Source organism: Harpia harpyja, chromosome 11 (genome assembly GCF_026419915.1).
Source record: "Harpia harpyja isolate bHarHar1 chromosome 11, bHarHar1 primary haplotype, whole genome shotgun sequence".
NCBI lineage: Eukaryota > Metazoa > Chordata > Aves > Accipitriformes > Accipitridae > Harpia > Harpia harpyja.
Genome location: NC_068950.1, coordinates 552898 through 579444, shown reverse-complemented (window position 1 = coordinate 579444; position 26547 = coordinate 552898). Strand labels below are relative to the sequence as shown.

The window sequence follows — 26547 nt, the reverse complement described above, 5'->3', positions numbered from 1 at the left end:
TCCATGCCAGCAGCGGTGGGTGAGTGTGGGCAGCGCGGGGAGGCGGTGGGGATCCCCCATGTGCTGCCTGCCGTGCCGCTGGGCTGGCATCGGCTTTGCCGGGGCTTACAGGTGATGGAGCCGAGGCCGGAGCACCGGACAGCCAGGGCAGCAGAGGAAGGCTGCCGAGCAGAGGGGGGGGCTCTGTCACTCCCAGCGACAGCAGGAATGCCCCCAGACGTGGCTCTTGCACCCATGAAACAGCCGGAGGCGAGAGGCTGCGGGAAACCTGTGGGCAGGGATGAGAGGAGCCACAGCCCAGGCAGCGAGGGGCAATGGGGCCCATCGCCAGCATCCCCGTCCCGTCCCCTTCCCACCCATCGGGGTGCTGAGCGCAGGTGCCAAGTGTCGGGGTGCTGGCCCCGGTCCCCATGCAGAGGGCAGAGGCGCCAGGCTGGTTGTTCACACAGTTTATTTATTTGCTCGGTTCGGGTGTCTTACAAACAACGGGGAGGGCCGGGGAGGGGGAAAAACTTCAAACGGCTTCGGCACAAGTGAAAAGCACGGGAGCGTGGGAAGTGCACTTCAGCGGAGCCAGGCGGGGGGCAGTGGGGGCTGGCCGGGACGGGGCTGGGGTGCACGGCCGGGGTCCTCCGCCTGCTGATGCTCAGCCCCGGCCGGCCCCGGCCCCGCAGGGGCCTGATCCCACTCCCTGCCACTGCGGGGGCCGGATGGGGCCAGCGATGGGTCCGAAGCCAACCGAGGGGCAGGGGGTGCTGAGGGTGGGAGGGGGTCCTGGCTGGGGGTCGGGGGGGGGTGTTAAAGGACCTGGGGCAGGATGGGACAAGCGGTGCTGGCTCCCAGCGAGGGGGTGGCAGGAGGTGACGTGCATCCCCGTTGGGGACCTAGCCCTAACCCAGCCCCCCAGGATCAATGGGGCAGATGCCCCGCAGCATCCAGCCCCAGCCCCCCGCTCTGCAGCGATGGGGCTCCAGTGGTGCCGGTCTGTGGGAGAGGCAGGAGAGGCTCCCCCTTCTCCCCCCCCGGGGGTGCCAGCCCCGACCCCTTTCCCTAGCTCTGCCTCTCCCAGAGGCTTTCAGTGCCCGGCCAGGGCTCGGGGCTGGGGTCCCCAGGGGAGGACTGGCATGGCAGCACCGCCAGCCCCTCGCAGCCCCCCAACAGCCCCTGACCTCGGCCCCTGCCCCCTCCCCTCTCCCTGCAGTGACTCCGTTGGAGGGAAAACTGCAGCCTGAGTGGTAACTGGGGGGCAACTGGGATGTCATGGGGGGGATCACTGCTCACACAAGAAGGGGGAGGGAAGGCAGGGGGTGGGGAGGGAAGGCGTTGGGGGGCCGAGCCCCATCCGTGGCTGCTCTACCACCCGCGTCCCGGTGGGCTGGGCAGCGCGAGGGCTGCTCTGCACACACTTCGCCGGGGGCTCGGGGGATCCCTGGGGACTTGCCTGGCCGCGCTCGGCAGCAGGGACCCACTCGGACGAGGACCCCTGTGCTGGCTGGCTGGCAGCTGGGCCACGCTCCATCCAGCTGCGCCCTGCCCAAAGCTCCCGTGTCCCCGGGGCGTGGGGACCGGGCACTGCCAGCCCGGCTGCAGCCAGCCGACGTGGGGCACCGGCACCGAAAGCAACCCTGGCCCAGGGCTGGCACATGGGGGTCCGAGCCCCAGCATGTTTGGGACAGGGCTGGTGGGAGATGGCCCCCCCCCCCCGATGGCAGCCCCCGTGCCGGGGTGGGGCAGGGCAGGACCGTGCCCCTGGGATGCTGGACCCACAAGGTGGTGAGGTGGGCTCAGCGGGAGCCGCGTGCCCAACGCCCGTGAGATGTGTCAGCTGCTGCGGCAGAAGAACCCAGGGTTTGGGCAGGGCTCAGCACCCACGGGTGCCATCGTGGGCCCCCCCCACCCTCCCCACCCTCCCTGCCTGCCCCAGCGGGTCTCAGTGGGGAGGAAACGCTGGTGCTGGTGGTGAAATCCCCGCTGAAGGGCTGGGGCGCAGGGTGGGGGGAGCGGGGAAGGCTGCTCGCAGTCCCGGCACGGACACGGTGTCCCGGGAACACCCCCCGTGGGACACCGGACCCCTGGCAGCTCCCAGTCCCGGTGCCTGGGGTGAACTGGGCTGCCCCACTGCAGCCTGGGGCCCCAGAAAGCGGCTCTGCAAAGCTGCTGCCACCAGGCAGCAGAGGGACGCGGTGCAGGGCCATCCTCCCACTGCTGCAAGGGGGCATGGGAGCTCCCACCCCATCCCCATGGGACTGGGGCCCCCCAGCTCCCCTTCCCTCGCTGCCATCGCCACCCACGTCGCCCCTAGAGGACACAGGCAGCCGGCCACAGCACCTCTCAACCAGTAGAGCCCAGTGACACCAGCATGGCAGCCAAGACGGGGGAATGGCCCCGTGGGAGTCTGTGGCAGCCTGCAGCATCGGTACCTGGATGGTGGCAGCCGTCACCGCGAGCACCAGGGTGAGGAGCCCACTGTGAGCTCCCAACCGCAGTCGAGCATTGCGGAGGGGACGCTGCCCTCAACGCCCTTCCCTTGCCTGGACACGCTCCATCCCGGAGGGGCTCACGGCTTGGGGAGCCCAGGGGCGTGGGGACGAGGACGCAGGATGGAGCAGGGACATCCGTGGGCAGGTGGGGGGGGCAGCCCAGGGCCTTTCCCTGCAGGAGAAGGGGACGATGGAGGTGCGGAGAGAGGGGCTGGCATAGGGCTGGCTCCGTGCCCACCACGGGCTGGGCCAAGCGTGGGTCCCACCGGCCACCGGCTCCCCAGGAGTCATCTACAGACGCAGCGGCGTCCTCCGATCCCCCAGCCCGGCCAGCTCCGTCCTCCGACAGCAGGTGGGAAGTTGCCGGTGAGAGGAGGGAAAGGCTCCGGCGTCGTCGGCAGGAGGGCTCCGGCGCAGGGTGAGGCCGGGCCGTGGGTGGGGGTGGGCGTGCCGTGGGACGAGGGGGGGTCTCTAATAAATATCACAGGCAGCGCTGGTGGGGTGCGGCGCGGGGCGGATGTCAGGCAGACGGGGCGAGCGGTGCCGCGGCCGCGGTTCGCTGCTGCCTGCTGCGGCTTTGCAGGCGCCGTGTTGGATCTCCCCGGTTCTGCAGAAAGAGGGTCCGTGTCCGGTGGGGGAGGGAGCCCGGCGTGCCGGGGCGGCGGGCCTGGCTAGCGGGGGCCGGGGTGGAGGGGGCTCGGCGGGGGCAGCCTGCTCCGGCGGCGGCGTGGCTCACATCACCGTGCAGCACTTGCAGCGCTGCTTCTTCACGTCCGTCTCCTGCTCGGCCTCCTTGGTGTCTGTGGCGTTGGCGCCCGGCTTCTGCCCGCCCGGACCCTCCTCTCCCAGCGGCTGGGCGGCCACGGGCTCCAGCGCGGTGCCGTTGGGCGGTGCGTGGTCCTTGCGCGCCGGCTCCGGCTTGCTCTCGGCGTCCTCGATCACCACCAGCTCAGCCTTGATGGTGCCCTCCAGCCCCAGCACCTTCTTGGTCTCGTCCTCATCCTCCACGTTCTGGTAGCCCATGAAGATCATGGTGACGGGCTGCTCCCGGCTCGGCTCCATCCCCTCGCCCGGCGGCAGCACCACGGTGCTTTCCCGCGGCTTGGCCTGCAGCCCCGTGATCTCCCGCCGCGGCGTTGGCTTCTGGCTGGCCGGGGCGCTGCCGGCCTCCTTGCCCACCTTGGCCGGGGCCTCCCGCCCGGCGGCTTCGCTCAGGGTGGCCTCGTCCGCCTTGTGCAGGAGCTCGTCGACCTCGGAGGAGCTGAGGGGGTGGGCCCCGTTCTGCAGGGCTCCGTCCTCGGCGCTCACTGCGTGCACCACTGCGGGGACAAGAGGAGGGAGGGTGAGGGGGGCTTGGGCCGGGGGGCTGGGGCTGGGGGCACGAGTCGACCTGGAAAAGCTCCTGCTGGCACAACCCGCTCGGACCCGGCTCCCATGGGGCTGGGGAGCGGCACCTTCCCCTCCCCAAAGGCCCTGGCACCAAGGCCAGGACCCCCCGGCAGCACCCCGACCCCCACTTTGGCTGGAGCTGCTGCCAGACCGCCCCCCCCCCCCCCCCCCAGCATTGCCTGGCCCCTGCCCGACACCAGACGGGGAGGCCGAAACAAAAGCACAGCGCGAGGAGCCGTTCCTGGCCCTTGGCACCTCAGAAGCCTCAGACGCGGCGAGCCCCGCAGGAGCTGCGGCCGTCTGCCAGGTCGCCGACAGCCTGCCAAGCGTGCCATGGCGGGATGGCATCCGGCTGGCGCCCGGCTCGGCCGGGGCCAACACGATGCTCTGCGGCAGATCGCCGCTGCCACCTGTAAGACCCCAGCGAGGGCTCGGCAGGTGCCGTCCCACCACGTCCCACCACGTTCTGCCGCATCCCGCCGCGTCCCGCCGCCTGTGGCGCCCGGTGCCCAGGCGGGGACGGGGCTCTTCCGCCACCGGCGCGCTTTGCCCGGCTGCTTGCAGCGCTGGAGGCAACAGACGTGCGTCACGGCGAGAGCAGCCTCCGGCTCATCGCATTTTCCACTTGACCTGGGGCATCACGCGACGATCAGTGCAACAGCCTCAACAGCCAGTTGATGGAGTGATGGATGACAACCGGCCCAGGCAGGGCCGGCTCAGCCGGGACCAACGCACGGCTGCCCCGGGCCGACCGCTGCCGAGGCGGCTCCTCGGCCCATCCATGGAGCTGAGGGTCCCAGAGCAGCCGGGGGGCTGAGCCAGGTGGCTGGTGGAGGTGAAGGCCAGCGTGGCCCAGCACGGCCACGGCCACAGGGAGGGTGTTGAACGGGACCGGCTGCCGGTGCAGCGCAGCTTCCTTGGAGAGGCGGTCGGTCCACTTGGCCACCGCAGTCCCCAGTAACGCGCCCCAGCTCTGCGGCTGGTCCTTGCCACCGACAACCACCCCTCGGGTGTCACCAGGCCCTTCGAAGCAGGTTGCCAGAGGTTCCCAAAAGCAGGGGCCACAGGCAGGGACCGGTCCATATTGCTGTGCCTCCTCTGCGCCCAGTGGCCACGCTCTCCTCTGCCAGCCTGGGCACGTCGGGACGACGCGGTGCTGGTGCCATGTTCCTTGCCTGCAGGACGGGTTCCCGAGTCTTGGACACGGCACATCCTCTTCTCTGCTCTCCAGCAGCGCAGGGTCACCATGATGTGCAAACCAGGGCTGGCCCATCAGGACTGTCTACACCATACCGCCGGGACAGATCCCACGCCGGGCTGGCCAGGGCGCAGGATTGGGGCCGGCGAGGGGTTGCCCAGAGCCATCTCCCCTACAGAGCTGGCGAGGATGGCCGGGAGCGGCCCCAGCCCTTCCTAGCCCCGGCGCCCGCCGGGATGCTCGGGCGTCTGCTCCCTCGTCCCCTGCCCTTTGCTCCTGATGCCTCTGAGCGGTGTGGGACGGGCCGTACCTTTCAGCTCATCCTCGTACACTTTGACCCCCTGCAGACAGTGGTTCTGGGGGAGCATGGTGGTGCTGGACAGGACCTTGGTCTCCCCAGTCACTCTGTCCTTCTCCACCGTGATCTCCACTGAGTACATGGCTGGGACACAAAGAGGACAGCGCACATTACGGTGGCCCCGGCCCTCCCTAGCCCCTGCTCAGCGGCCAGCAGCGGGCAGGCGCATGGCGGCAGCGGTGCGGTGCGGCGCGGTGCTCAGCGGCGTTAGCAAGGCAGCAGGCGGCAGCGAGGAGGAGTGAACAGCAGAGGCAGGCGCGACATCCTGGGCACAGCCCTCCTACCAGGACCCGCGGGGCCGTCGCCATCCTGGCGCTGCCGGCATCGCCTTACCTCCACGGCTTCTGCGTCCCCCGGGGTTGGGGCCCAGCCGGGCGCCGGAGGCACCGGGGCAGGTGGTGCCGCGTCCGTCTGTCCGGCCGGTGAGCGGTGCCAGCCACGGGGCCTGGGCTGGGAGCCAGGCTCATGCTTGTGGGAGGCGGCATCCCCCGTTGAGGGTGCTGGCCCTGGGACAGCCCCTCCGCTCCCGTGGGACGGGCGATCCTTGGCACCTCTCCTTCGGCTGCCGGCCAGTCCCTGCCGGCACCGGGGTTGCCTCGGCCCGGCGGCACTTTGTTCCGAGGACCCCAAGACGGGGTCTGCCCAGCAGCGGTACCACAGCCCGGTCTGAGCCATCCCCCCCAAATCAGAGCAAACCCCTCCAGCAGCAGAGCTGGCTGCAGCCCCCCCCCAGTGCGGGCAGCTCAGCCCGGCGCACCCCTGCAAGCTCCCCACCGGCAGCCAGCCACGGTGCCGTGAGCACTGGCGCGGGGTCAGCCATGCCGGCAGCCGACGCTCCGTTCCCTTGCCTGCGCTCCGAGAAGCCACAAACAGAGCGGGAGGCGAAGGATGAAACCGGAGCAGAGACATGGAACGGGGCTGGGGGGGGGAGCCCTGAACCGTGAACCAGCCGCGGGGTGGAAGCGAAAACAAACCCTCTGATTGCAAATAACTGATGTTCTCTGCCTTGGGCTTGGAAAGCCATCGAGCGGTGGGGAGCAGCGGTGGCAGGGCTGCGAGGTGGGCAGCGAGCCGAGGGGCGGCGTGGAAGGGGAGGGGGAAGCGACCGGGAAGGAGCGCTCCTCCCGGGGAAGCGGGCACCTACCTGCCTTCATCATGTCAGTGCCTTCCACCGCCTTCATGGGGCTGCTGGAGACCTTCTTCTCGGCTGGGGACAGAGAGGAGAGGCGACCGCCTGAGCCAAAATAGTCGTCTGGTCGTCCAGGCGCCCGTGGGACGGGCCCCGCGGAGGGCGACGTGTCTCCCCATGGCTGGCGCCTGGTTTGGGCTCTGCTGCCACAGGGCACCACTGCCCAGGAGGGGACAGGGATATGGGACATGGGGATGGGGCTGCCCCAGCTCCCCCCACCCATCCAGACCCAGCGCCAGGGCAGCACGAGGGGGCAGCGGGTGCTGCCTCCCGAGAGCAGGAACCACGGCCGAGGCAGGGATCACCTACCCTTGACTGTGCCCAGGGGACTCTGCAAAACAGAAGGGAGAGGTTAGGAGCTGCTGCACACCCGCTGCCCGCACACCCACCAGCCACGCACCCATCCCCACCGGGGCAAGGGACCCCCGGCCCAGCCCTGCTGGCACAGGATCGGCAGGGCAGGGGCTCCGAGGGCGACAGGGACACGTGGGGTGGCCAATCCACCCAGCTTGGCTGGGACCGGGGCCCACCGCAGCCGCGCCAGCACGCCGGTGCAACCCTGCAGCCGATCGGCAGCGGTTCCCCGCACTCGGCCCCTCCGCCAGTGCAACCTGCCCGCCGCCATGCCGTCACCCCAGCAGCTCCCTGCTCCGCGCTGGCAGCAAGAACCAGCTCTGGTCTGACGGGGGCTGAGCAAGCGCCGAACCCCCAGGCAACCCCTCTCCCCGTTCACCCCTCCCGCAGCAGGCAGCCCTGCCTGCAGAGAGCGGCTGTGCCCACCTTCTGCATGTTGGGGACAGCCTCTGCCTTCTCCTCCTTGGCTGGCGACGCCACCGCCGCCAGGTTCTCCTTGGTGGAAGCCGCCGAGCTGCCGTTCTCCAGCGTCTCCAGCTCCTTCTCCAGCCTGCGGAGAGAGTCGGGGCTGAGAGGCCATGGGGAGCCGTGGTGCAGGCAGCTGCAGCAGAGCTGCGAATGGGGGCCAGCAACATGGCGCAGGGGCGAGGCATAGGGACAGACAGACGGACCTCCGGCACGGCTGTCACCATCTCTTTGCAGGGGAAAAGCATGTGTTTGCTGGAACAAACCCAGGGGCTTCACCAGCGGGTGCTGCCCTCGTCCTTAACCCAGGCACCCGTCGGCCGCACACCTCCACCCGTCTCCACGGGGCGAGCGATGCTCAGGACGGTTGCAGCTCCGCAGCCGCTGAGCGACTGGGGCGGCCGCTCGGCTGATGGGCTTGGCGCAAGGGGATGGAAGAAACCCCCCCTGTGGGCACCGAGCAGGGGGACTGACCCCACAGGGTTGTTCGCTGTCCCCATGCAGTGACAACCGAGCCCACCACGCACTTGCCAGTGCCCTCGCTTGGTGGCACGGAGCAACGCCGATCCATCACCGTTCTGCTCCCGCGTGTATCGCCCAAAGCCTGTTTGAGCTTCCCACAAGGACAACCGCCTGCTCCCAGCCAGCGAGCCTGGCCAAGAGCTGTGCCGGCAGCAGGGCCCCACCGGGACACGGCGGAGGTTTGGGGACTCCCCACAAATTCATGTCCGTGTAAATTAGGGCCCCTCTGTCAGTGCGGTGGCAGCACCCCCTGGCACAGCCCCCCCTTAACTCCCATCTCCCCACGAGGCGCCGGTGGAGGAATGCACCGCACCATTAGACGGACACAAAGGCCCCTTCGTGCCTGACCCCTCTCTGCACTGATGCTTGGTAATTAACAGCACAGCCATGACTGATTGCATTCTTGCGGGCCAGCTGGGCTGCTGGGACACCTCCGTGCTGGGGGTCCCGGCCCCCCCGCCCTGCCTTTGGCAGCCCAGGCAGGAGGGGGCTGGGCAGGGGCTGAGGCTTCTCCTCCCTCACCTCCCACCCTGCCCCTTTCCCAGGGGCTGAGCCACCGCAATGGGGACGGACACCCACGGGGAACCAGCCCCGTGTTTCCCTGCCCCTGCAATCAGGGGTGCTGGGCACTGAGCAGCCCCCCAGGGGGGTCCAGCCCCCAGCCCAGCCCTGGCCCCTAGCCCCATGGCTCCCACCGATGCCCTACACAGCTTGTGGCTGCCACAGCCCCGGGCAGAGCAGAGCTGGGGGTGTCCGTGCTCAGAGGGGCCGCGGGGCTGGACGGGCTCTGCGACCGGCTGCAGCCCGTGGACAAATGCCGGCAAGAACGGCTGAGCCCTGGCAGCGCCACGGAGGCACCTCCACTCCCGGCAGCTCCGAGCTCCGGAGCGGATGCTCTCCTCCGAGCGGGGCCACGGCTGAACTCGAGCGAGCGCGGCGACACGGCAGCGTGTCTTGTGCCACGTGCCTCGTGCCCAGCACGCGGAACTGAGCGGCATCTCGGCCTCCCGTCTGCGCGGGGGGGGTCTCTGGAGAGACCCGGGCACCCTGCAAGCACACCCCGGCCCCACACCATCCCCGTTACCTCTGGATGGCTTCCTCCAGCTCCTTGGTCTTCACCTCATCCTCCTGCATCTGCTTCTTCATGGCCTCGTCCTCCTCGGAGGCTGAGGCCGGAGCCCCCTCCAGCAGCCATCTCTCCCGCAGAGCCTTGGACTGGGGAGCAGAGGGGGGTCACAGTCCTGCCACCCCCACAGCAGGGGGGGTCCCGGCACATCCCCGGCACAGAGGCAGCCCGGGGGTCCCGGGGGATCCTCACCTTGAGATGCTGCAGCTGCCGCCTGTCGTCCTCGAGCTGCCGCCTTTTGTTCTCGATCTCCGTCTGACGTTTCCGCTTCTCCTGGAGGGACGAGAGCGGCAGAGCCGGGGTCGGCGTGGGGAGGGGGCATCTCCCTCCCGGCCGGGGCAGCATCCCCAGAACAGGGAGGAGCAGGGAGCGGCGGGTGAGGGGGTCCCGGGGGGTCTGACATGGGGACACGAGCCATGCCTGGGGCTGCAAGACCGGCCCTGGGGACAGCCCACCGGGAACTCCCCAGCCTTGCGTCAAGTCCCTGCCCTCACCGGGGGAAACTGAGGCACGGAGGGTGCAGAGAAATCAGGGCAGAGCCTGGAGCCTGTTCACCGTCTCAAAACGTCACCTTCCCCTCGCCCGGCCCCACTGAGCGAGCTGCCAGCACGGGGGGGGGAACCAGCCCCCACGGCCTGTCCCCCGCCCCCCCCTCGCTGCACATCCTGGGGCCGGTCCAGATCATTTCAGCAGAGTCAGTCCCAGCCCGGGAAGCGTCACCCGCTTTCTTTTTCCTCTGGCCCAGAACAATTTGCCCTTTGTGCAGCGGAGATCGGCCAGCAGCGGGCCGGGCCGGGGAAGCTGGCAGCCCACAGCGGGCAGGGGAGCTGCTACGGGGCAGCGATGGGGTTTAAAATCAACCTAGTGCCCTGCTCTGTGCCGGGGAGGGGCTGCCCAGCACGGCCCCTGACTGCTCGCTAATTAATATAATTACTAGGGCCCGTAGCAGGCGGGGCTGGATCGTGCACCATCCTCAGCCCTTCCCTGGGAAAGGACGAGGGGAGAATCATCACTCATTTCCCTCTCACTCGGGGCTCATCAAGGCGCTGCTTCATTAATTAAACCTCCCGGCTGCCCATTGCTCGCTCTGTCCTTGTTTCAGCAACGCAGCCAAGCCCTGCCGGATCCTGCACCCCGACCGCGGCCTGTCCCTGGGAAGAGCTGCCGCAGGGCAGGGTGCCCTGGCACGGGCTCCCGCGAGTCCGTGTTTGGCTGCTAGAGACCCCCTGCCCGGGGGGCACCCACGCAGGATCTCTGGCTCTTGCCCCTGCCTGCAGCCTCAGAGCAGCTTTCCAGGCCAGAGGCAGCGGCTGGGAAATCGGCTGCACAGCCCCTGCGCCGGCACAGCCCCTGCGCCGGCACTCTCCTCCCCGCTAGCATCTGCCCCACGTGCTGCAAGCGATGGCGCGGGGAGGTGGGGATGCCAGCTCAAGGTCCAGCGCGCTCGTCGTGCGCTCGCAGCGCACAAGGGACTCACCGCGATGGCCTGCAGCCTCTCCTGCTGAAGGGTGCTGGCCTCCACAGCCCTGCAAGAGAGCAGAGAGAAGCAGTGAAGAGTGCGGGCGGCGGGTGAATGGGGACATTGTGCCACCAGCGAACCGGACACAGCGCATGGACAAAGGCCGAACTCTTCCCTTCCGCCGGCTGCTTTCTCCCCTTCCCCTTGCCCCCCCCTGGAGCCAAGCACCCCTCGCCCACACAGCTCCTCCAGGCACCCCTTGGCCCCCCTGCCCTGCCCAAATCCCCCGCGAGAGGCACCTGGGGCTGACCCGGCGTGGCCGGACCCGCTCCTCCCGTGGCCGCGGCGCAGATGGAAACGGTAACCACGGAGGGGCTAGAGTGGGACGTTTCTGGCCACCCCTGCGGTTCAACCTGGCTCACACTTTCCATTCCAAGCCCATTTCTTGGCTGCTGACACCTTTCCTGGACAGTGACCTTTCCGGGCTGCGCGCACAGGCACACGCACACATACGTGCACGGACACACGGACGCACACAGACACACGTGCACACACGGACGCGCACAGACGCACACATTGCAACAGGCTCCGCTCCAGTTGGGGTTCATGCTCCCGGGCCTGGCACCCGCCTCCACAACGCAAACTGCCGTGGCCATGCCCGGGGATGCTGCCGGCGGCGGCCACCTCACTGGCCCTGACGCAGCTCTCCTGGGTGCAGCCGGGCCCCGGGGTGCTGCGAGGAGGGGGTGCCTTGACCGCCCCCCCGCAGCCACGTGCTCATGCACCCGCCTTCCCTCGTCGCGGCAGCATGAGTGCCCTGGACCAGCCCGACCGGCAGCGCAGCCCCACGGGGCCCGGCGAGAGCCCCCACGCCGCAAAGCATCAGGTGCAGGTTCAGCAGCCGGGAGTCGCAGAGCGGAGCTGAGGGCGGCTGCCCGGGGCCCAGCTGTGACGGGGGATGCTCCAGTGCCGCAGGGAGCCGGCTGGCTGCTTGCCAGATGATGCTAACGAAGTGCTTAGCTGTGACAGTAATTAGGGTGGGAGGCACGGAGGTATCATCAAGCGATGGATCATTGCCACTTGCTTCCCAGAGCAAGGGACAGGAGAGCCTGCGAGGGGGCAGCTGCGCAGGCAGCCGCTCTGGAGGAGACACCAGCATGGAGACACTGGTCCAGGCTCCGGTCCCCGCTCCCTGGCACCCGGGGCCATCCGTGCTGCTGCCCTGGGCGAGCAGGAGGGAGGAAACCCGGGCGGGGGGTCCACACGCCCCAGCCTGGAGTGGGGTCCGGCTCTGGCCCCTGCCCGTGGCTGTTCCTGCAGCTGGTAGATACTGGGGCCGAGGCGGCGGAGGGGGGAGAGCTCTTGGACTTAATTTATGCAGGTGGTTAAGCGTACATCCATTTTCGCAGCTCCCAGGAGCTCCTGCCCTGGCTGAGCTCATGGAGCCGGGATGGCTGATGCGCGGGGGGCCGGCGGGATGCCCCTGCACCTGCCTCTCTCCAGGTCCATCCCTGCATGCCCGGCCGGGCCCGGGGGCTTTGAAAGCGCAATTAAAACGAGACGCAGACAGTCCCTTCCCAGCGGGCAGGAGGGAGGGAGAGGAGCGGCCGCAGGGCCACTGGCAGTCCCAGCCCATGCGGGGCGGCTCGGGGCGAGGGGGGACAGGGAGGAGCGGGCAGCGCCGTGTCCCCAGCACAGCGGGAAAAGCCATTAGCAAGGAGCGAGTGCCAGAAGCTTGGTCCCACCCCGGCCTCACCGCGGCTGTGTGCTCGGGGGGCACCCAGCGTCTTTGGGGCCACAGACCCGCCGACACAGGCTGAAGCCATCCCTGGCTTCATACGGCACCAACCACCACAGGAGGCGAGCCGAGGCCCAGGGAGGGCAGCCCCGTGCCCGGCAGCCCCAGCCCAGCTCGGGGTGCCCATTTTGGAAGACAACACGCACTCCATGGTGCTACCCAGCGCCCTGGGGCGGGGGGCACCGACCCCCCTCCCCAGGTTTCGCCCCATCCCTGCTCTCCCCCCACTGCTGCATCGTCTGCTCCCCTGGGGATGCAGGCTGGGCTCTGCAGATGGACCAGGGCTGGGAGCGGCGTGGGCGGGAGATCTTCCCCACGCTCCCATTAAGGGCTTTTTCCAAAGATGGTTTCACACACAGGGTGGGCACAGGCTGCTGCGCCCCACACACAGTACGTCCCTGGCCACACGTGCCAGCACGTGTGCCCTTGCACATGCGTGTGCCCTCGCACGAGTCCCCCACCGGCGGGGACAGCACATGCCTGTGCAAGAGCCGGGCTTTGCAGGAAATCGCATGGGCTCTGCCGGGGCAAAAGGACCCCCCCGCCTCTGCCTGCCGCCTCCTCGAAGCCGGCGATTAACCGAAAGCTGCTCAGAGCCGCCCGTCCTCCCCGCACCCCGGGATCCCCGCAGCGCGTGAAATCCAGGCCAGAAAAACAAAGCAGGGAAGGTGTCGCTTTTGTAGCGGTTATTTTTGTGCTGTTTGTGGCGACGCTGTGACTGTTTTGCACGCGCAGGCGCACACCCGCCGCTCGCGGCCTCCCGTGTGTCATGCCTGGCAGCCCGATGCCGCGCCCCGAATGGGAATTAAATAATTACAAACCCAAAGGAGTCAGAGTGTCTGCGAGTCCCTTTGCTGTCCCTGCTCTCTCTGCTGCCGCTCCCTGTGCGGCTGTGCGGGGTCTGAGAGCAGCAGCACCCGGCACAGGGACAATGGGGGGGGGGCGAGGGGACAACCCCACTCCCTCCTCGGCTGTCCCAAACACCAGCTGCACCCCACAACCCCCCCACAGCGGGAGCTGTTCCCTCGCGGGGAGAGGGGCTGGGGACAGTGGGTTTCCCGAGGGAAACCTCCTCTGCCGACCTGCCGGGGCTGCGAGTGGGGTCTGCCCTTTCCCCAGCCCCGTGCCCAGGCTCTCGCCTCGGCCCCGGACACGGGGGAACTTTCTTTCTCGGGAAGGACAGACCGAAAGCAGTTGCACAACTCGGAGGTGGAGCTGTGACAAGGGCGGCGATGGACCTGGCAGGCCCCCACGAGACACCCCCGGCACGCGAGTGTGGGGGCTGTGGGGACGCAGGGCCCTGACGGGGGGAGCACGGAGCCGGCGTCGGGAGCAGCATCCACATCACGGCCCTACGCCCTGCCCCGGGCTCCAGCCCAAGGGGTGAAACCTCCCCTTCCCCCTCCAAACCAGCAAGGAACCCCCTGGAATTTGGGGCAGCTGGGACGGCTCTCTGCAGAGACAGATTATGTGCAAAAGTTGAAGGGAAGAACCGGCCGCCCGCCGCCCCCCGCGCCCTGCCCCGAGCCAGGGCTGCCCGAGCGGCCGCGGGGCCAGGCTGGCAGCAGCCCCACGGTGCCGGGGCTGCCCTTCGCCATGGGCACCTTCCTGCTCCGGGGCCCGGGGTCCCCCCGAGTCCAGCTCTCCGTACCCCAAGCTCGGAAGGCTTTGGACCAGGGCCTGTTTCTCTCCTGGATCTTGCCCCGTTCAATGGATCCAAACTTTTACAGCATTCCTGAAACGTTCTGTTCTGCTTTTCCTCCCTCCTCCATCCTCTTTATTTTCCATTATTCGCTACAGTCTCCGCATTCCCGGGTTGGACGCCAGGAATCTTCCTGGCCCAGGGAGAGATGCAAAACAGGCTGGATGCCCCTCGCTGCACCCTCCCGGCCCCAGCTCTCCCCCCCCCCCCCCCCGCCCCAGCAGCCTGCGCACCCCAGCCCCACTGTGGGGCCCGACCCGAGCTACAGCCCTGGGGGGGGGACACACACATCCACGGCCGCCAGACCCTGGCGAGAGGGCAGAGCGGGGACCACCCCGGTCCCCCCCCGCTCCCTGCCCGCTGGGACAGGGCGACGAGATGGAAGGCCGGTGGAGGGGTCCCAGGCCCCCAGCCAGCCCCCCCGGCTCCCGCCGTGCCCTGTCCCTGGGGGTCGGCAGGCTCGACGGGGACCCCCGCTGCTGGGGGCAGGGAATCAGGGCCGGATCCGGGGCGGGGGGGGAGGCCCCAGCCCCTCCCCACGCCGCGGCGCAGCCCAGAGCAGCCGCTCCCCGCCGCCGTCCTCCGCCGCCGCTCACCGCGGGGGCGGTGCCGGCAGCCCCGGGCCGGGCCGGTACCGATGGGGCCCCGCAGCCTCCGGCCCCGGTGACCGACGGCTCCGCCGCGCCGGGAGGCGGCTCCCTGGCAACGGCGCCATGGCAACGGCGCCACGGCAACGGGGCGAGCCGCCGGGAGGGGGGGGATGCGCGGAGCGGGCGGGAGGGGACGGGACCGAGGGGGCCCCCCCGGGCCCGGGCGGCCCCCGGGGCTCGGAGCGCCGCTCCGCGGTCTGCGGCAGCTCCCCGGGGCCGGCAGCCCCCGGCGGGCCCAGGCCTCGGCGTCGCCAGAGCCTCGCCGCGGGTTTCGGCCGCGCCAGCGAGAGCTCCGGGTCCGTCCCGGGTGCCGGGGAGGGGCGGCGAGGCGAGCCCGGGGCCACCGAGGCCGGGGCCACCGCGGCCCTCAGGCACCGCCAGCCCAGAAAGGAAACCCACGGCGAGCCCTGCCTCCCCACCTCATTTCACCCGGTCTCACGCGCTCTGGTTAACAGGCTCATGCTTTGCCGCCCGGTGTCCGCCGCGCGCGTGTCCCGGCTCAGCCCGTGCCGGGGCTGCTCCTCGAGCCGTTTCCGGATGCACCGCGTGGGGCAGGGAGAGCCACGGGCCGTGGCGCAGGAGACGAGGTCGAAAGGACCGGGGACGCGGGCGGCACCGGGAGATGGTGCCCCGGGAACTCCCACCTGCGAAGGCAGCAATCCCTGGACCCACGGACGGATCCACACACACGTGTGAGCACGCACGCGCCCCGTGCACGTACCCGCGCTCTCCCTTGGCTCTCCAGCTCTTTCCAGCCCTGCTGATGCTGCCGTTTCCTACCATCACAAGGGAAGCCCGTGACCTTTTGTCTCCTCCCCGCCTGACATGAAACAATAATGTTTATTTGCCTTCCTCTGTTTTTTCCCATTAGCTCATCCAAATGTGCGAAGAGCCGTTTCAAGCTGCTCCTCCGCTCCCCTGACCTCCGCTCCCTTTCCACTCGCTCAGCTCCAAGCCCGGGGGAAGGCAGGGAGAGAGCCCTGCACAGGAACACCGTCGCCCAGGCCCCCGTACCGGCACGGGCCGGCCACAACCCTGGGGAGACGGGGGGGAATGCGGGGTTCAGAGCCTGTGTAAACGGCAGCACCGGTGGCAACTGAGGGCCCGGCACTGATTTACACCGCCATTCCCATGCCAAGAGCTGGGCCCCTCGGCTGGGTCCGGAGTGAGGCTGCCATGGGGAGCAACGCCTGCGGGGATTCTGCAAAGCCTCCATCATGAAGCCATTAGCAGCGGGGCCGCTATCGAACGCCCTCGTTGGCAGCGGGTGCGGAGGGGAGGGGGGCCGCAGCAGCCCGGGGACCAGCACTCATCGACCGCAACGGCAAATAAATCGGCAGCCAGCGGCTCGGGCGAGGATGGCCAGAAAGCTGTGCTGCCGAGGAGCCGAGTGCCGGGGCGGCTCGGCACAGGGTCCGACCCGCCTGCTCAGGTCCTGGTGACACGGGGGCTACTCCTGCCCTGCCCCACGGAGCTGGCTGCCTCCACCCCGCAGCCGGCTGCATCGCCCCAGCGCTCAGTCCCGCTCCTTCCCTCTCCGTGAGCCATGCCTTCCCCACGCTGCCTGCGCAGCCCCATCCAACGCTGCTGCCCTGGGAGGAGATGGGGACGGGGGGGAGATGGGGGGAGGCGGGAGGAGGAGATGGCAGCCCCAGGCTCCCGAAAACGCAGGATGCATTAGAGCAAGCAGAGCTGCCTGATTGATTCTTCGGGCTGAGACGTGGGCTGGGAGTGCCAGGAGAAAATGGATCCCATGAATATTTGATGAACAGAGGCTTGGGGAGGGAGTTTGATTGGAAAATTACAGATCTTTCAAACAATGGTTCAAGTGCCCTCCAAACACTTGGGTTTCCAGCTCCCTTCCAGTTAGAGGAGCAAGGTTTCCACCAGGAAACTCCCCCACGATTTATGAATGAGAGTGGAGCTGGCCTTTCCCCATGCCTGGGAGCACTGACCGGCTGGGACAGGCAGGCCCAGCGCCGGTCCGGGACACGGCGCCTGGCTCCCCGCCGCCTCAGGGTGGCCCCGGCCGCGTCACTTGGTCCCCGGGTTCCCATTCACACGAGGCAGCGCGGCTTTCCCACACCAATGCCATGAACACAGGCACACATGAAGCTCCAAGGAGCCGGCAGGAACGTGGCTCCCGCCCGGACTCCTGGCAGGGGCACCCCGTGAGCCCCAGGCACCCGTGGGGAGCTCGGTCCTTGGCGCTGAGCCAAGGGGCTGGGCTCAGCCCACATCCAGCCATGCTCTACCAGGAAACACCTGGCTGGGGCAGGATCCGCCCCGGCTCCTCTCTCTCCTCCCGGGCTGCTGCAGGGCTCATCCTCAACCCCAAGAGCAGCTTCTGTCTGGGGCCCGGGGGCTCGCTCGCCTCTGGATGGAGTAAAGACAGACTCGGGAAACCAGGCTCCTGCGCACACCTCTGCCTCCAGCCCCGAGCTCCGTGCCTCCACCCAACCCGGCCCCAGCGCACGTCGCCTCCCCGGCTTTACTCCCGGCCCTTCCTCGACGCCGCCACCTCCACCGCTGGAGACGAGCCCACGCCACAGCCCGGCCGAGCCCCGGCACGGCGCAGACCGCACGAACCACCAATGCCGCGTGGGGAAAGGGGCTGTTTCTGGCCAGGAAGTGGGAACACCAACACTGACAGCTTCCCAGGAAACCCGCTCGGTTCCTGCCCAGCCACGCGGGTCTGGCCGAGAGGCCCCGTCCCACGGCGGTGGCCAAACTCTGAACCCCGAGATCCGCCAGCCCCGAGCAGGGCTGGGGTGCCATTGTGCGGCCATCTGCGGCGGAGCTTTATGGCCTCCTTCGGGAGAGCTGGGAAGGGTGACGGTGCCGTCCCCTCGGCGGCGCACAGGGACAGGGACAGACCCAACTCCCTCTGGCTCCCTGCAGCCGGCCGGGAGGCAGCGACGGTCCAGCCTGGGGAGCATCAGCTGGGTTTTGCTTCTCCCCAGAGGCAGGCGGAGAGCAGGGTCCCAAGTCCCTTCCCAAAGGGCTCCCAGGTTATTCCTCAGGCAGAAATCTCCCTCCTTCCCCTGGGTGCGACTGTCGGCTTTGGATCAGGGATGGGCAGGGTCGGGAGGGCAGGACCAGGAGAGCCCCTGCTCCGATGAGACCCCAGACCCAGAGGGGAGAGCAGCAACCTGCTGAGACAAACTACTGGAGCAGCCAGATGTGGACACGCAAAATCTCCAGCTATTTAAGAGCATCAATGGCAGTGGGAGCAGAAGACTGACGAGCAGCCCCGACGGGACCAGCACAGCCTTTACCAGAGCTGGAAGCTTTCAGCCAAACCTCCCTGGGCACCAGTGGCTTACGGCAGCCAGGACCCTCCTCCAGCCGCTGCCAGTGCCAAGGCAAAGCAGGAGCCAAACCAAGGCCAGCAGCATGCTCCCAGCACCCATTATCTGCCGCAGAGCCAGGCCGACGTAAAGGGAGCACCTTGCTGTGTCCCCACCCACCCTGGGACTCTCCTAAACCTCCGGCCCCACGACCAGGCTCTGGATTTGAGGGAGCAGGACTGACCCGGTGAGACCCGGGGCAGGGGCACCAGAGCTGCAGGTCCCCCTGTAAACCTGGACCCACCCAGCAGAGCACGACTGGGCATTTTAACCACCGACTTTTGCACATTTATTCCAGCCCAAAAGCTCAGGAGCCTCCTCCCAAAGAGCTGTAGCCGGCTGAGTGGCCAGAGGGGCTGCCCATGCAGAAGCCATGCGTGCCTCTGTTTTGCTTTTTGGCTGCACCCCGCACCCGCAGACAGGACTGCAGGGAAGATGCTGCTCCCACAGCTCCAGTGGGGCAAGCCCCTGTCCCAGGTCACTTGTAGGGCTTCACTCAAAAGGAAGAGCCATCGGCAGGTCCAGCATACAGAGCTGGTGGGAGGGAAGCCCCTGCACCCCTCCATGGGCTCCTCGGCCCTTGCCGGGAGGGTCCGTCCAAAGCCTCGGCTGCTGGAGGAGCTCGAGGGAGAGCAGAGTGGGGTGAAAGGCAGCGTGCGGAGCCTGGGGGCAGGAGCCGCCATCCTGCCTGACACCCCTGCTTCAACCCCAGCCCTTGATGCCTCTGCCCCGGGAGACCCCACGCCTGGTCCCTGCAGCTCCTCATCGCGCTCCCCAGGGCACATCGCGCCTCTCGGTTCTGCCCTTTCCCTCACTGCCTTTTGGCAAACCACGCACATGTTGTCCTCCCCAAAGAGGCACTTTTCTGAAGGGACCGACGCACCGAGGAGCTGCCCAAAGCCGCAGACCTGCCTTGGCAAGCTCTCGCACCACAAAGCCTCCGGCCCCCCCAGCGACAAGGGGAGCCGCTCTGCTTCCCCCACCTCACAGACGCTGCGCCCCAGCCTCCGAAACGTCCCCAGGCCTCCCACGCTGCTCTCAGCCCTGAGCCAGCCAGAGCCCACCCCGACCCCAGGAAACCCCCACCCTGTCCCTCGCCAGCGCCCCACAGCTCCATGGGGGTCCGCGGGTGGAAGGCAGACAGCAGCGAGCGGGACCTGTTGAGCACCCAGCATCTCGCCAGCAGACGGCCAGTTGGTCAGTGCAAGGCGAGGCGCTTGTGAGGAGCGCAGGGTAGCGGAGCTGACCCCGGGCTGGCTGGATGCCCCCGGGAAGCTCCCAGTGCTAAACCTTGGAGATGCTGGGGGGGACCCTTGTTTGCCATGGTGGGGACCAGAGCCACAGGAGGGAAGGAAAGGGCTGGGTGAGACAGGGCCAGCCGGGGCGGCTGCTGTCACTGGTACCCGGCACATCGAGCAGCCGACCAGCCTCATGTCCTCCCAGCACCAGCACGCTGCAGGTGGGAGCTGCCGGTGTCACCGAGGGGTAAAACCAGTGCGATGGTCCCCAGCTACCGGCCTCCACCTGCTCCCTCCTTCCGCCATCCGCCCGCAAAGCCCCATGCCCAGCTCTGAGCCCGCCTGCAGGCACCGACGGACCGGGCAGGGCCCCACCGCAGCACACAAAGGATAAGGCCAGGGACGGACCACGTCCCTCCAGCGGGACCCGGCACACGAGGATCCCCCCGTCACAGCCGGGTCCCTCAGCAGAGAGCTGGGGGTGCGTGCGCAGGGAGGGGTCCACGGCTCACAGCCACCCACTCACCCCAGCCACACGCAGCAGCAACAACAGGTTCAAAACACAAAAATAAACGCCCTTCCCACCCCCCCTCTTCCCGCACCGCTGACAGCGGAGACTCGCCCCCCGCAGCCCCCGTGCCCGCTCCCGGGCCTCCGCCGCTGCACCCCGAGCTGGCGCCTCGGCACCCCACAGCGGGGCAGGGACCCGGGGAGGGGCAGCACCTGCTGAGCAGCAGCGGGGGGACGGGAGGCCCCGGTATCGGGGCCCCGAGCCCCAGCATTGGGGGGGATGCAAGCCCCCGGTATTGGGGTCCTGAGCCCCAGCATCTGGGGGGATGTGAGCCCCCTGTTTTGGGGTCACGAGTTCTGGCATCGGGGGGATGTGAGCCCCCGGTTTTGGGGTCCCAAGCCTCGGCATCGGGGAGATGCGAGCCCCCGGTACTGGGGTCCTGAGTCCCCGGGATCAGGGGGATGCGAGCCCCGGGTTTTGGGGTCCCAAGCCCCGGCACCGGGGGGGATATGAGCCCCCCGGTATGGGCTCCGTGAGGCCGCGGTGTGGGGCTCCCGCAGCGCCGGTGCGGGGGTCCCGAGCCTCGGCGCCCGGGGGACCACCCCCCCCCGGTACTGCGGTGTTCAACCGGCGGCACGGCGGGGGGGGCCGCGGCCCGGTGCCGGGGTCCCGCGCCCCACGGCGGCGGCGGCGGCGGCGCGGCCGGATCCGGTACTCACTCCATTTTCCAGGCGGGCTGGGCGGCCGGCGGAGGCGGCGGCGGCGGCGGCGGCTCCGGCGGGCTCGGGCCGGTCGAGGCGCGGCGGAGCGGGGCCGGCGGCCGCCGGCGTCCCGGCGCTCAGGGCCCGGCGGGCGGCGGCATCCCCGGCGGGGCTGCGGGATGCGCAGGGATGTCGGGGCCGCGCCGGTGCTCCCGCCTCCCGCGCCGCCCGCACAGCTCCGTCTGCCGGGCGCGGCCCGCCACTGCCGCCGCCCCTCACCCGGCCTCGGGGCGCGGCGCTCCCCGCCCGCCGCTGCCGGCGGCCCCGGGGCTGCGGCTGCTGCTGGGGTGCGGGGGGGGAACGACACACGGGACCCAAAGCGGGTCCCGGCTGCGCGGTGCCCGGAGCGGGGCAGGCCGGAGGGGCTGCGGACGCTGCCGGCTCCTTGCCGCGGGTAGCGCGGGCAGGATGGGTCGTCGTCCCCCCCAAAGTGATGCCGCCCCAGGAGGGTCCCCAGGCCGGGCAATGCCCCGGCCAAAGGCCACGCTCATCGCTCCCACCGCGCCAGGGCCTCCGCGTGCGCGGCACGCAGCCCTGACGGTGCAAAGGGCGGCGGGGGAGAGGATGGAGAAGCGGGGAGCCCGGGCTGCGAGTCCCCCCTCGACGGTCCTCCGTTTCCCAACGCAACCGTCGTGTTGGGCAAACGCTGGCAAACTGACACAGGAAGCCCAGAGCCAACCTCCGACCACCGCGCCGTTAGGAAATCCGGCGAGAGCTCCGCGATCGGGCCTGGAGAAAGCCCGGCTCTGCAGCGATGGTCGCCCTGGCAGTGGGGCCCCCGTCCCCCCACCCCGGTACACCCTGCGTGCAGCCTTTCTTGCATGCCAGAGGGGATGCAGACCAAGGTGGGGGGCAAACTGCCCCTCTGCCCGCAGCACCATCCCAGAGCCAGGCAGTCTCTGGAGGGGCCGAAAGATGTGTCGGGTCCGAGCACAGCACAGTCCCTGCGCGACCCACAGCAGCCAGGCTGCCGGCCAGCCCCGGGGACACTGCCACATCCTGGGAGGTGTCCTGGGATGTGTGCTGGGATGTGGTGGGGCCCTGCTGCTCCCACCTCTCTGCCAAGAGGAGAGGGGTTTCATCCTAATTAGCTGAAGGCATAAGAGGAGTCAGGACTGGGTTGGGAAGCCGCTCTGCTTTCTCTCTTCCTGCCCCAATCTGCTCTTCTCCCAGCAAGCCGTCGCTCTGGCGGAAGCTGCAATGCTGGATCTACCCCCGATGCAGCATTGCGCTGCCAGTGCCCCCCACCCCACAGCAATTGCACAAGGCAGCAGCACCCAGGAAGCAGGAGGGAGATATCTGCCGGCACCCAGGCGGAGGCTCAGCCTCCAGAGTTATTTAAGCACCCCCCCACCCCTGAGTGGCCCCAGAGGAGGTGGCAGTGGTCCACTCTGCACCAGCATGGTCACAGCTGGACTGTTCATCCTCAGCCTGGGAGGTACCATCCTGCTCCCAGCACTGGCCCCAGCAGGTAATGAGAGCTGGAGCTGAGAGGGCTGCGGGGCTGGTCCTGCAGCCAGGGCGGGAGATGGAGACCCCGGGCTGGAGCACTGCGGTGCAGGGGAGCCTTTGCCCTGCCACGCTCAGCCCTCCTCGGCCAGAGCTGATGCTCGGTCGCTCCCTGGTACCTGCGGGTAGTGCTGCGGTGCTTGGGACACACAGCCAGGAGCAGGACAGACACGGGCGAGAGCCGTGCCGGGACTCCCTGGCAGCCGGTGACCGCCTGCACCCACCAATTCACCAGGCACCCAGGGGAGCCGGATCATCGGGGGAAAGGTGGTGGCACCCCACTCCCGGCCCTTCATTGCCTCCATCCAGATGGACGGGCAGCACGTCTGCGGGGGCTTCCTGGTGTGGCCCAGGTGGGTGATGACAGCAGCCCACTGCCTCGTTCCCAGGTAAGCCACGCTCCCACGCGGCACACGCACCTCCCGTTCCCCCCCCCCCGGGACACAGCACGGCCCCCTTCAAACAGATATTCCCATCCCGGGGGGTTACGCAGTCCTGGAGCAACCCCCCTCCCGCCCACCCGTGCTCCCCTGGAGCCCACCTTGCAAGCCCCCTTCTCCCCGTCCCCGATTGCCCCCAGCCGTGGCAGCGCCCGCTCAGGGCCCCTCTGCCGCAGGCGCAACCCCTCGGTGCGTGTCGTGCTGGGCGCCCACAGGCTGGAGGAGCCCGAGGAGTCCCAGCAGATCTTCAGCATCGCCGACTCCATCGCCCACCCGCGCTACAACCCCCACTCGGTGGACAACGACATCCGCCTGCTCAGGGTGAGTCCCGCACGCCTCGCCGGCCACCGCGGACCTGCCCGCCGGGAGGTCGTGGGCACCCGCCGGCCGGGAGGTGGGGTGCCCCGTGGGGCGCAGGAGGGAGATGGGGTGCCCCACGCCCCGCGAGGCGGAGGAGGGAGAGGCCCACGCGGGCCCGAGCCGACACTAGGTGTCAGTGCTTCTCCGGAGAAGCGGGACCGCGCCGCGGGGTGCGATGGAGGCGGCCGGCGACACACCGACCCCGGCTGGGACAGCAGCCCCCTCCGCTCCCGGGCAGCCAGTCTCTGGAGCAGACTGGGACCAGTGCGGGGGGCTCAGCCTCTGAAGAGGGAAGGGCAGGGTTGGGGCGGGCGTGTGATGGGGTGCGGAGGGGTCGGGGTCCCCAGGCAGGAGCAGTTGGGGGGCTCTGCCCCAGCAGCCAAGCCACCTGCGGCCCTGGCTCCCTGCCCAGCTGAACAGGTCGGCCACGCTGAACAAGTACGTGAAGCGGACCCGCCTGCCCTCGCCACACGTCGACCTGAAGCCCGGCACTGTCTGCTACGTGGCGGGCTGGGGGGACATCTCCAACTACGGCGACCGGCCCACTGAGCTGATGGAGACCGGCACCACCATCATCAAGCGGAGCCTCTGCCGAACGCTGTGGAGGGGCAAGGTCTCGACCAACATGCTGTGCGGGGCCAGCCGCAACACCACGCTGCAGGGCGTCTGTGCGGTGAGTGCACTCCCGGCCCCGTGCCCCCCAGCCATCCCCCTCCAGGAGACCCGCTAGTCTCCCTCCCACCTCCTTGCTTTGCAGGGTGACTCCGGGGGACCCCTGATCTTCAAGGAAAAGGTTTATGGCATCGTCTCCTTCTCTGGGGAGAGATGTGGGGACCGCCGGTACCCTGACATCTACACCAAGATCTCCAACTACATCGACTGGGTGCATCGCACCGTGCAAAGGCACCGCCATCAGAAGGGGCAGCCGAAGCCCTAGCCGGGCCTGGAAGGGGGTCCCGGGGGCAGACGGGCTGTGGGGAGAGGGGCTGAGGTGTCTTGGCTGTCTGGCAGCTCCCGGGAGGGGAGAAGAGGGCCATGAGTCCCAGGTCCTCCCAGCTCTGGGGGGGTTTGGGAGCTGATGCTCAGGGCTCCTCGACCCAGGGCAGGGCAGGAGACTGACTCTGCCTATTGGTGAGGGGAGACCCGTCCCCCCAAGCTGTACAAGAAGCCCCAGCACCTTGCCCTGCCTCTTGCAGCAGCAACGTTTGCCTTCCTCAATAAAACCTGGTCACAGACCTCCGTCCATTCACCTTCCCTCCACCCACCCTGCTCCCCCCCACCTTACAGAGAGGCCACAGCCCTGGCTCTGGGGCAGGCAGGAGCTCCAGGGACCCTTGCCCCCCGTCAGCCCCAGCCCACCCTGATCCAGCCCCAGGGACATGATGGGGAGACCGAGACCGAGACCCACCTGCCCTGGGAGCCAGCAGAGCCTGGGCCAGCGTTTTAGCCCCCTTTAATGTCCTGGTGGGCAGCTGAGCCCGGGAGGGCTGACTGATCCTTAACCCCGCACTGCCCAGGCGGCTGCTGCCCGTCTCAACGGGGGGTGGTTTTCCCCAGCTTTCCCCTCTCCTCTCCTTCCCCTGCCCCACCAGGATGCCCTCTCTGGCTCTGTCACTGCTCCCCATTGCACTCCAGTCCCCAGCCAGACCCCCCCGGCTTGTCCTGGGCTGGGGTGGATGGAGCAGGGGGTGCAGGAGGAAGGAGGGAAGCGCCAGCCCCAACTCAGGACCAGGCCCTGCCCCAGAGGAGCCAGGACCCTCAACCAGGCGCTGCCATCCCATGGAGCATCCCAGCAGTGCTGGAGCTGTCTTCCCACCGGGGTGGGGCTCCCCATCCCGTCCCATCCCATCCCACCCTGTCTCATCCCATTCTGTCTCGTCTTGTCCCATCCCGTCCCACACCGCACCCTCCCCACCATGCTACGGGACCCCCCAAACAGGGGAACCACAGACACCTCCCGGGGGCAGATGGGCTCCCAGCCGCCCGGCTGCGCTGGCAGAGCCCGCGGGGATCCTGTCGAGAGCCTCACCCGCCTCCCCGGCACGCTCGGGCGCGCAGATGGGTGCTCGCCCCGGAGGGAGCTGGGTGGCTGCGGGCGCAGGGGTCGGGAGCTGCCCACGCCAGCTGGGGGGACACGTGCTGCTGGGTCTCAGCTGAGACATGCACACAGCATGCGGCTTTGCCCAGCGTCGCGGCCGTCTCCAGGGACAAACCCAGACATTCCCTGCTCCTGGTTGTTTGTTTTATCTGCAAATTGTTGGCACGCCGCGGCCGCGGGGTGCAGCTGCCCTCCCTGCCTGGGGGATTCCGCAGGAGGCTGCAGCCGACCGCAGCGTCTGGCACAGGCCATCTCAGCGCCCTTGGGGGCTCGGCTGGAGAGGATGAAGGCCAGGGCTAGGCCAGGGTGCCGAGAGGTCCCCAGAAAGCACCCTCACCTCTGTGGTCCCCGTGGTCCCCGTGCTGGGGAGCCCAGGGGCTTTGGCTGCGCCCCGCTGCAGCACGCTGCCCCATCCCCTCCTGTCGCAATCCCAGCTCCCTGCTGCGGGGCTTTGCATGGGGCGAGGGGGACACAGCCGTGGGCATCGGTGGCCTTGGGGACACCGGGGGACACCCAGCAGAGAACAGACCCCTGCCAGGCTGCCAGCCTCCAAGGAAGCCCCAAATCCCCATGGGCTCCCTGCAGTGGCAGCGTGGGGCAGACCCCCCCAGGATGCTGGGGCAGGGCTGCCAGCCCTGGGGCTTCTGCGTGCTGCTGGGAAGCCTGGAGAGCCGGCGCCTGTCCTGGCTTGTCCCAGACCACCCAAAAACCGGCGGGAAGGAGGCGCCTGACTCACAGCCGTGTTTTGGAAGCCGAAATCTCCCGCTCATCGGCAGGAGCTGACGTCGCTGCCGCAGCCTGTGCCCGTGGACTTGGCACGGGGCAGTGCGCCAGGCGCTTCAGGGGCCAAACCCTCTGGCTGGGGCAGGCGGAGGATGGCGAGCTGCCTCGGGGAGGAAGGCGCTGCGGGCGGGCTGTAGAGAAACTCGGGCCACACACCACCACACGTGGCAAACGCTGGCACCAGGGAAAGTCCTGGGCAGTGTTTTGGCAACTTCTTTACATCCATCCCCAAAAGCTGGGGGGTATCGCTGAGCTGGGCAGGGAGAGAGGGGCTGCAGGAGAGCCCCCGCCATGCCCACCCTGGGTTGAGATGCCGCTGCCTGGCAGCGGTGCCTGGCCGGGCTCAGCGCAGCTCCGGGGTGCACAAGATGCCCGGGTTCAAACCAGGCTGCAGCCTGGGCCAGATGCCACACGATGCTCAGCTCCCTCCCGGACCACAGGGAGGGCTGAGGGTGCTGGGTGCCAGCCAGGAGCAAAGGTCTCGTTTCCCCCTCCCCGCTTCACGGTGCCTCAGTTTCCCCCGTGTAAACCCCCCACCCAGGTCCGGGGGGGTCTCTGTCAGAGCCAGCCTGGCCCCAGGAGCTCCCCGCTGCTGCCGGGGCTGTGCCGGAGCCCGTCCACGCAGCAGGTCCTGAGCCAGGCCCAGGCTGGGGAGTGCTCGACCCACGCAAGGCTCAGCAGGGTCTGGGGGCTGTGCCATGCCAGACCCTGGCACAGGGGACACGGCCGAGGGGGAACCGGCAGTGGCTCCTGTTGAGCTCAGAGCGCCAAGCCGCAGGCTGCCGCCCGGGCTCCCGCTGCCGGGGA

At 69.0% G+C, this 26547-nt stretch overlaps 2 protein-coding genes across 7 annotated transcripts; one reads left to right on the top strand and one right to left on the bottom strand.

Annotated features, from left to right (window-relative positions):
- Nucleotides 1-434: 434 nt before the first annotated feature.
- On the bottom strand, nt 435-20620 carry PALM (paralemmin). 6 transcript variants are annotated; one of them, XM_052801420.1, is made up of 9 exons: nt 20509-20620; nt 10559-10607; nt 9274-9354; nt 9040-9170; nt 7395-7518; nt 6924-6945; nt 6570-6659; nt 5378-5509; nt 435-3799 (listed from the first exon to the last, which is right to left on the bottom strand). In XM_052801420.1, exons 1-9 carry the CDS (start codon nt 20511-20513, stop codon nt 3213-3215), a joined length of 1221 nt encoding a protein of 406 aa, XP_052657380.1. In that variant the 5' UTR covers nt 20514-20620; the 3' UTR covers nt 435-3212. The 6 variants fall into 6 exon arrangements, with proteins under 6 accessions (XP_052657380.1, XP_052657378.1, XP_052657379.1 ...); XM_052801418.1 differs by lacking the exon at nt 20509-20620 and adding an exon at nt 15412-15488; XM_052801419.1 differs by lacking the exon at nt 20509-20620 and adding an exon at nt 15412-15488 and having other exon boundaries at nt 6570-6632.
- A 1299-nt stretch (nt 20621-21919) lies between these two features.
- On the top strand, nt 21920-24094 carry PRSS57 (serine protease 57). Its single transcript, XM_052801426.1, has 5 exons — nt 21920-22021; nt 22295-22448; nt 22676-22820; nt 23272-23532; nt 23617-24094. Exons 1-5 carry the CDS (start codon nt 21952-21954, stop codon nt 23794-23796), a joined length of 810 nt encoding a protein of 269 aa, XP_052657386.1. The 5' UTR covers nt 21920-21951; the 3' UTR covers nt 23797-24094.
- The last annotated feature ends 2453 nt before the right edge of the window (nt 24095-26547 follow it).